At 43.9% G+C, this 10096-nt stretch overlaps 1 protein-coding gene across 3 annotated transcripts in view; it reads left to right on the top strand.

Annotated features, from left to right (window-relative positions):
• Sec24d (SEC24 homolog D, COPII coat complex component) overlaps window positions 1-10096 on the top strand; it is a 102509-nt gene continuing 92413 nt past the window's right edge. For 2 of the 3 annotated variants that reach the window (XM_008846039.3, XM_008846040.3), the window contains exons 1-2: window positions 1-103; window positions 2343-2499. In XM_008846039.3, coding sequence (XP_008844261.1) covers window positions 2382-2499 — 118 coding nt within the window. In that variant the 5' untranslated portion in view covers window positions 1-103; window positions 2343-2381. Of the gene's footprint in view, window positions 104-615; window positions 638-2342; window positions 2500-10096 lie in introns of those variants that run through there. The other variant, XM_029569826.1, reaches the window with a different exon arrangement.

Genomic DNA, 10096 nt, shown 5'->3' with positions numbered 1-10096 from the left:
TCCAGCGCGGGCGCGGCGGGCCTGACGTGGCACTCCCGGTCCGGTGCGCGGCGACGGCGGCGGAACCGCGGGCTCGCGGAAACCGGGCGTGCGGAGCTGGCAGGTAGGCGGCGGGCGCGGGGCGCGGGGCATCCCAGCCTGGCCTCCGGCCTCGGGTTGCGCGAGCTGCCGGGGACCTCCTCGGGCCGCTGCGTTCCTGCGGTGCCCTCCTCTCCATCAGCTCGGTTCCCTCACTCCCACAGAAGGCTGAAAATACCCGAGCGCAGATGGCAACTGCAGTGTCGGGTCCGGGGCGTCCTTGAGCGAGACTGATGGTTTGAAGCCGAGCTTGCCCCGGGTGGGCAGCGCACCCGGGCTGGAGGGGCCGGGAGACAGGGGCGGGGAGGCTGTCTCTGGGATCCGGCACCCCAGTGTGGATCCCGGGCCTGCTGCTGCCAAGTGGCTTTCTGCCATGTCGCCGCTTGCAGCTGAGTCAGGTTTCTGCAACTTGGTGCTCTGGTGAGGAAGTTTGACGTGGCAAAGTGAGCTGTGCGAGCAAGCGAGTTCCTCCCGGGACCAGGGAAGAGGGCTCGGCCGCTTCGCGTTCTTTACCGGGTGATGGTCGCTGCCTTTCTGCCCTCAGCTGTGTGCTGCGTAGGTGTGTGCTGGTCGGTCTTCCAAAGGCTCCGGGCCGGATGGGCTCCAGCAGAGCACAGGCTGCCACGTCTCTCATTGCTCAATGGGAGGAGGGGATAAGGGTTGTCAGGAACACAGTGGACCAGAGACATTTGTCTGCCTTTCTGTCCTGGGTCAAGAACACAGTGATCTCATAATACTTTTACTTGGCTACCTTAATTTTGGAACCTTACAGTTTAATATGAAAACAGCCAAAACATGAATTTTAGCCTTCATATTTTAAATTTGCATGCTATTTCTGTAATAAATATAGATATCTTAGAAGGTATTAACAGTCTTTACCCTGAAAAGCAGCCAACAATGGGCTTGGAGAGATAGTTTACGACTCAAGAGCAAGTACTGGTACCAGTCTTCCAGGGGAATGGAGTTTGGATGCTAGTGCCCACATTGGGCCGCTCACAACTGCCTGTAACTCTAGCTCCAGGGCATCCCAGGTGGTGCACATACCCATACACAGACACATAATTTAAAAAACAATTAATTTCAAAAATGTAGCAAACAAAAGAATAAAATGAGAAATATGCTTGTGCTGGGTGAAGAGACTGAAGTGCTTCATATATAATATAGCTTTTGGAGACTTAATTTTTCTGTGTTTTTTTTTGGTTTGGTTTTTTGAGACAGGGTCTCCCTATAGCCCCAGCTGGTCTGGAATTCACTTTGTAGACCAGGCTGGCCTTGAACTCACAGAGATCTGCCTGTGTCTGCCTCCCAAGTGCTGGGATTAAAGGCGTATACCACCACACCCAGCTCAGAAACTTCATTTTCTAAAACTGAAAACAGGCCTAGAGAGCAATTTCAACTTTGTGCCACCAACTAAGTATTGGCAGATAGGCAATGGGAACCCACTTCGTTTGCCAAGATTCTGAGCCTCTTCTATCGTTATAAATGTCTTTAGAAAACCTCCCTAGAAAATGCCTTTAGTCTTGTGAAAACCTGGACACAAAAATGTAAAGCAAATTTGTATTTGAGTTCTGAATATGCTCAAGGTGGAACTATTATGTTTGTGATTGTGTATGAAACTACACTTTTTTTTCCTAGTTCCTTAAATATAGGTGCATATGTTCTTAGAAGTGTGACATCATCTAAGTCAGAAGACAGTCCTGTCATCTTAGACTGACAATTGTAACTCTCAAATGGTTGGAACTGCCAGTGGTTTGTCAAATTATGACACACAAAGGCCATTATCAGTTCTATCTTGGATTGTATTTATTGGGCTATGGTTTTTCCTTGTCTTAAATGACTGAATGAAAGAGCACTACCACATCATGAAACATCTGGCTGCAGACTGTGATGGCTATGGTGGTCAGCCACTAGAGTGGCATGATGTGGCCTCTGCTGAAATGTGGCAGTTGAAACCCAAACACAGAATTGCATGACTACTACTGAGAGACTGTGAAGCACTTCAGGCTTCCCATGAAGAAGTGCTTGGTAATTGCTATTCTGATTTTATGCCTGCAAATTTTCCTGGGACTACTGAGGGATATTACTGATTCCAAAGCACTGCTTAAGCCCTGGTTAAGGCACATTATATTGTATAAAGTGACAATATTTCATGCTACTATGCTTGCCATTCTTCAAGTCATCGTAGACATTTCTTAATCATGTTTATGTTTTGACAGCATTAAGAATCCAAACTCTCCTTGTTGATTTTTGCATTTACTTTTCAGGGGTCTTCGGCAGCAGCTCTCTGGAATGGTATTTTCATAATGAGCCAACAAGGTTATGTGGCAACGCCTCCCTATTCTCAGTCCCAGCCGGGAATGGGCCTTTCTTCCCCTTACTATGGGCACTACGGGGATCCTTCCCATGGAACTTCTGCACCAGGTAAAGTGTTATTTTCCCTTATATGTGATTATTCATTCTTCAGATTCAGAGACGTGGGATGTTCTTACATAGGGATTTTGAAAACATTGGATGGTCATTATCCGAAGCCATGGCTTGACATGATGGCATCATTTGAAAAGGCTCTCACAGCAAAACCCAGCAACAGCAGTTTGGCTGTTTGATGGAATACAAATTTGGTCTTCAAATACAGATGAAAACAAAGAAGCTTTCTTGAGTATTTTATTTTTACTATTAGACTTGTTCTTACTGTTATTAAGTGGTGTGAGGTTATCCTGACTCTTCAGTAAAAAGGAATTAATATATGTGTGAGTATGGTTTGAGCAGCAATATAAAATCAATTTTGAGATTAGAAAAATATTATTAATTTGCACAGTAAAGATTATTGGCAATAACAAGAAAAACATGGCCTTGCCTGAAGACCATTGGTAACCAATATTAGTTGCTTTAAAATATGAGAATCTTGTAGATAATCTTGTCTTTAGGGGAAGAGGGTGAGGAAGAAAAGAAACAGGGGAGCAGACTCACTAAGTACTGTTCTGATGGAAGTTGGCACCACGAATCTGCCTTCATCAGAGGACTGCTCTGCAGACTGCCGTAGGAGATGGGTGAGGCCAGTCTAGCCATACCAAGTTCCCAAACTTAAAACATGTTTGAGTAAGACGGTTCCTGAGCTTCTCAGAGAATACTGGGAAACACAACTCAAATCCACTCGATAGATGTGTCACTATATACAAGAGCTGAGGAGGAATGCTTTACCAGGCAGAGCAAAGCTAGAGAAAGGTGGGTGTGTGGTTCCTGCAGGATCTAGAGAGGCAAGATTGTCAGTGTTATAGGGAGGACTGATCTTGGACAAATTACACATCACTTATATACAATGATCATCTGTTGTGGAAATGAGCTCACGGTATTCGCACAGATAGCCAGGATCCAGGGCTTATTAGGAAGCAATCAGGGGTGCATTCAGCAAGGAGGAGGAAGCCCTGTGGAGAGCTTGATGGGAGCTACCACAGGCAGTCTGCTGTGAACGGTACTCTGGGATTGACTTTCCTCTGGGACTCACCCTTCCTCAGATTTTAAAATACCTTCAGGTGAGGCATCTCTCCTCTTTTCCGGGGATCAGTGCTCCCCAAGATGTTTGTAGCCTTGCCCTTCTGGACCCTCAAGAAACCATTGACTCATCTTTTTCCTGTTTCCCTCTATCTGGAAGCATTTATATACCAGGATAATATCAAATTGTTCCTTTTTGGGTTATTTGCCATGTTTCAAGCACTGATCATAAAACTTTATGTATATTATTTTATTTAGGTGTCATATGAGGCTCTGGCAGTGGATTATTAACCTTTTGCAACTAAAAAAATGATGTCTGGTATAACATGACTTATCCAAGATCACAGAGCCAGGATTCATACTCAGGTCCCTCAAGAAAGCCAACTCTGATATGCACCTAGTATTACACTGTTATACTGCTGTGTCACCCCCCCCCACACATACACAAATAGCCATCTTCTTGAGCCACAACTCTGCACTTAATGACTGGCCACCCTTCCCTTCCCTTCCCTCTGGCTCTCATCAGACATCACCTCCTGCCACTTGTCTTACAAGGTGATTGGTGGTCACCTACTACTAAACACATTAAGCCTCATCCTGCCTGTCCTTTTTTGTATTTGACGTTGTTTTCTGCTCTTGTGTTCACAATACTCTTTATCACCTGTGGTATCAATGACATTTCTGCTTTTCTTTGTGCTTTCTGGGCATTTCTTTCAAGTTTGAGACCAGACTGGGATAGAAGAGACTGTGTCAGGAAGACAACCAAAGCCCTTTCCCTTTTGCCTCTTTGAGTCCAGTCACTCTCGAACTTTCTTAAACAGTAATGAATCTTCTTTCCCACCTCCTTCCTCCCTCCCATGTTGTTACTGGTTTGGTTTAATCCAATCACATCTCACCTGGATCACAAATAGTCTCTTAATCCTTAAACCCCCTGTCCAATACTGCCTTTCTCTAAACATCAACTCTTGACCTGGGGGGATTTTGTGTAGCACTTAAATCAACTTGGACTTGGCTTAAAGCCTTTTGTGGCTTCCTGTGGCTTTGGCCGATGTGTTGAGCTCCTTCAGCCTTTCTTTCAGTTCACCTGCATCATTCTCTTATCCAGTACCCTACGACACGAAGTCACTGTCCTTGGGAAGGTGGTTTACACTCCTTCCTTAGCACCCTGCTCCACTAGAAAGCTGGCTGGACCTCCCCGTTGTTCTCCTAACCTGGTTTATCTCACACTGCTCTAGACTTCAGTAGGCTTCTCTGACCAAAATTATCCCTCGGCTGACTTACAAATCCTTTCTCCTGCTTTGTTCCCCTAATATTTTGCAGGACTTTAAACCATTCCCACACTGTGTTATACTAGGTAGAAGGGCCTGAGTGGTAGAGCACGTGTCTAGCATGCATGAAGCTCAATAACCACACACACAAATATTGTATATATCTGCCTACATATATGTGTGCATGTGTTCGTATGCCTGAAGATGGAAACTTGTTTTAAAAATATCTTAACTCACATTTAAGAATTTTACTTGGTAAATAAAATTAAATATATTTATCATTTTCATACATTTATTCATGTTGTCCTGAAATACGGACAGATTGTGGAATAGTTGAACTGAGTTACTTACAGTTTTATTCAGTGAAATGCATGGTGAGTGGTGGCATTGATCTACTGAAACTCTGACTTTTACCAATATATATATGCTTTAAATGCTGTCGTCATTGTGTCCAGTCCTTTCTTCTTTCATGTAAGCTTCTTTCTCCTATTTAGAGCTCACAGGGATGACCAGGTACCATACTCTGTATAATGCAACTTTCTGAATATTAGGGTGTTTTTCTTTAATTCTTTAAGACTTTCACTAATTGTCCTTCCTTCTATTGTGTGCTAAGTAGCCATGGAGACCTTAATTGTGAGTCACCCTGTGCCTTCTTGGCTAGCCCTTGGTGAGCTGCAGCTTTTTGAAGTCTAACCGATACTAATGAGTGAGCAAAATACTTGTCATACAACAACAAATAAGCCGTCTCAGTCTGTATTCTACTTATTTATCTCAAGGACAATACATTAAGCAACTTGACAGTTGCAGTTTATGGGGAGCATACTCAGAAAGGAAGTGGAGGGTATCAGGGCAGCATACGCAGCATTGTGCCTCACCAAGCTTAGAGATAGGGACAGAGACAAAATATCTTCCCTGAGCAATGACCTGAAAGAGGAGTGAGAGTGGACTAGGCAGGAAGGTGGCTTGCTGGTGTAACCAGACAGCATGGCTAAGGTGCATCGTGTGAGCAGTAAGAGGTGCTCCAGGTAGAAAGCAGTGGGCTGTCCAAGGGTGTCACTGAAGTGATTTAAACTGGGAAGGGTCGTGCCCCAGTGTACATTTAGAAAGAGCTAGCACTTAGGGCTGGATGTGCTTCTTTTGGCACCCTTGACATCTGGGACCAACGAGAGAGAGAGAGAGAGAGAGAGAGAGAGAGAGAGAGAGAGAGAGAGAGAGAAGAGGAGAGGGAGAGGAGAGGGAGAGAGAGAGAGAAGGGGCCTGTCTTGTGCATTTAGCAGCATCCTTTGTCTGTATCCTCTATATGCCAGTGTTACCTCCCTTTCCCTCAAGGAGATTAAGCAAACTCAAATGTCCTGATGTTTCCAAGTGTCTCTTGAATGGCAAAATCCTCCAAGTGGAGGACCACTAGTCTGGAAGCAGAGAGGCCAGAAATGTTAGTATCCTGGAACTAGGGGAGGGCCCTGTGGTGCTGTAAGGCTCCTACTATATCATGAGCACAGAGCCTCAGGAACAGTGGTCTTTAGGATTTGCCAGTGTAACAGGGAGCTTATCTTTGTTTACTTTAGACAAAGGTTGTATGCCACAAGTGGTTTTTAATTTGAGTTTTAGTTTGTTAGGTCTAGGACCAAATTTAAAATACACTTCTCTGTGATCTTGTTCTGATCAGAATTCTTTTGCTGATGTCAAATCCCTTGTAGTGGAAAGATGCTTGTTGAAAGATATCAGGAAGCAAACAGGGAAAGGCAGAGAAGCAGACTTAGCATCTTCTTATGCGGTCCATGGAGATGCACAGCCAACCAGGACCATTCTAGTCCAGGAGCTCAATCTCTGCCACCGACCTGCGCCAGGGTCCCCAGAGGTGTGTTTCTTTTCCATAGAAAACCAAGTTGTAGCCAGAAGTGGTGGTGCGTACACGCCTTTAATCCCAGCAGAGGCAAGGGGAGCTCTGTGAGTTGGAGGCCAGCCTGGTCTACAGTGAGTTCCAGGCCAGCTGGGACTACAAGGAGACCTTGTCAAGAGAGAGAGAGAGAGTGCATGTATGTGTGTATATGTGTGTGTATGTGTGTGTGTATGTGAGAGAGAGAGAGAGAGAGATAGAGAGAGAGAGAGAGAGAGAATTGAGAGAGATTGAGAGAGAGACTGAGAGATTGAGAGAGATTGAGAGAGAGAAAACTAAATTGTAAGAGACACTAGAAACTAAGGGGCAAGGGGATTGGTATTCCTTCTGAGTAAACCAGCCTGTAATGCCCGTCACTGTATAAAGATGTCTTTGTGGTTTTTAAAATACTTTTTTGTGGCATAAGTGTAGCATGGTATTCCTTTCCTGGTAAAGTTCTCCTACTGCTCTGTAAAGAATCTGATTCCCTTGAAAATGCTAGTGATGTGATCAGGCAAGAACTCTGACTTTGCAGATCACAGTGATACTGACTTCCCTTTGCCCTGGGGATGGAGTCCAGATGACACAGCAGACTTTGTAGTCTGACTCCAACCAATCTGGATGGCGATTTCCGCTCTTGTCACTGTCCACACTCAGCCTTTGCCAGTCCTTGTTCAGGCCACACTCTCTCAGACCATCAGTCAAGCTGTTTCCAGCTAGAATCCCATATCCTGTCTTCTGTATTTCCAGACCAGAAACTTTCTTGTCCTAAAGGCACAGCTCAAGGCACCTTTCCACTTTGATTCTTGATTTCCCCAGGAGGAGTTGGAAATCCTCTGCATTTTGTAACACTCATCAGATGACAGAGGTCACTGTTTGCCCACAGGGCTGTCTCTTCCAGAAGTGTGCTTACTGCCTTGGGGGCATGCTAAGTGGATGTTAAATGAGTTTGAATCATTGCTACATAGTTGATTTCCAAAAATGTAAGGAGGAGTGTAGTGTGTTTACATATGATAGCTACACAGCAGTTCTCTGCAGGTACATCAGAACTGCTTCCAACTCTGGCTTGGGTGGTGGTGGGGGGGAGCTGTAAAAATGACCACTGACCTACTGATTTGGAATACACAGCTTCTTGTAGTACCTCTAATTATATAAGCTGAAATATTTTGGGCATACTGTTGTTGACTTGTTCAGAACAAGGTTTGAAAAGTAAAACTACAAGTGGTATACATGTTTTACTAGAACATAAACTCTAGAAAAGGAATGAAAATAAGAAGGAGATCCAGGCATATGGAAACAGTTTTCTGAGTGCTCTCATACCCAATGCCCCATTTTCTTTTCCGAACAATCCTGGAGAGCAAGGAGATTACGGCTGTGACACCAACCGTGTTAAGAATCATGGCTCTGAAAGACTAAGTGTCTTGTCAGTCATAGCTCCTAGACGGCAGGGAAGGATTTCAACCCACAGCTGTGTGACTGCACGTCTCATTGTTCCTTACATGGCTGAGTTAGAGGTTTAGTACATCATATAAAAATATGGTGTTAAAAGAACAATTTTTTTTATTCGCAGGACAAGTATTGCATGATCCAGATCTTATGTGGAGATTAATTTCACTCATATTGAAAACTGAATGGTGTTTCCCAGTGGCTGAGAGAGTGGAAGATTGAAAATTTTGATTAGTGGGTGCTAAGTTAGTGGATGAGAGCAGTAAGTGCTGGCGTGGCATTGCAAAGCAGGGACAAAAGAGTTGACACTTAATGTACTGTACATCTCAAAGAGCTACAAGAAAGACTTTCTAATGTTTTTACACAAAATGATGGGAGTTTGAGATGTGTATGATTAACCTGGTGAAAATATGAAATATATCTATGTATTGGACTACCACAGGATATCATACTAACAGATACTTTTGTATCTATTAAAAATAGATTTAAAGAATACTTCATTTTGTTTGTCACATATAGAAAATTGTTAAATGGAACTCTGACTGTAAAGTTAACGTATACAGTTTTTCAATCAGGCCTGATAATGCAGACCTATAATCTCAGCTACTCAGGAGGTTGAGGCAGGAGAATTGGAAGTTCAGAGTCCTCACGGGTTACAGAGCAAGTTCAAGGGCAGTCTGGGCATTTTAACGAGGCCCCATTTTCCAATGAGAAGTGCAGAAAAGCCTGGGACTATAACTGATAGCAGAGCCAGTCCTTAGCACCATTAGAGGAAAACAACCTTTACTTTAAGGAGTCACGTTTTAGGAGAGGAAAACTTTGTAAAAGTTTCAGTCTATAACTGTTCATAAAGACTATCACTTCACTGATCACGTGTTAGATTACCCAAGGATCTGAAAGCACTTCCATGAAAGTTTGATGATAGTCTGACAAGCTCTTTCCAGTGACTGGAGTCCAGGCTGTCATTTCCATTCTGCCTAAGAGGTAAATGTGGAGGAAGGGGACAGACGTCAGTATAAATGCCCACACTGGGTCAGATGCAGAAGAGCATGCAGGCAGGGGAGGTCATGGGGGCATGCAGAGGAGGGTAGAGCCAAAGGTCAACTGACCAGGCCAGATAGAGTGGATTTCACTTTTACTGTGAAGAGATGAGACTGAGGTCCTCAGAGAAATCTCCTTGCCCAGGATTGAGGGACTAGTGAACGTAAACAGGCTTGGGATTGTGTTCACCCAAGACTTGTGATGGTTCTCTACCACCATCTGTCTAGAAGAGAAAAAAAGCGCCTGGCAACTGTTCGCAAGAGGAACCTTATGGCTTGTGAGAGGATCTGCTGTGAATGAAAACCATCTCTGCCAGGAACGTCAATGAATTGCATGCGATCCCATATTTACTATGAATGTGATGATTTAAATGGTCCCATAACTGTCATCCTACTGTTTTAAGATCCTGGGAATTGTTAAGCTTTGAAGGACAAATTCAGGATATGCCTGAGTAACAAGACCTGCTCCCCAAATGTGTTTTTTTTTTTTCCTCTCATACAGTTAGGATGCTATACCATGCCTCTATCTGATTTTTAAAAATTTTATTGCCCAATTAGCATTTTTCATTGTGCCGTTTAGTACTCTTTGTGAGATACTGTGTTCTATTAAGGGGTCTCTACCACACACAGAGTTTATTTTCTCAGTTTAACTGTCAATTTGGTATTTTAAAAAATGATACTTTCTTGTTCTTTTAGTATTATTATTACCAAATAACTCTGCTGGAGCCTGGCATGGGCAGTCTGAAGAGGGTAGCTGAGGAGGCTGGAAGGGCCTTGTGTCCTGTCCCATTGGCCTTCCTCTTCCTTTGCTCATTGTGTTATCTCCCACCTTAACATTATCTCTCTTTGTGCTTTCTTTCTTTCTTTCTTTCTTTCTTTCTTTCTTTCTTTCTTTCTTT

Source organism: Nannospalax galili, unplaced genomic scaffold (genome assembly GCF_000622305.1).
Source record: "Nannospalax galili isolate Female #2095 unplaced genomic scaffold, S.galili_v1.0 scaffold142, whole genome shotgun sequence".
Lineage (NCBI taxonomy): Eukaryota > Metazoa > Chordata > Mammalia > Rodentia > Spalacidae > Nannospalax > Nannospalax galili.
Note: the sequence above shows the minus strand (reverse complement) of the source record. Positions and strands in the feature narration are given on the sequence as shown.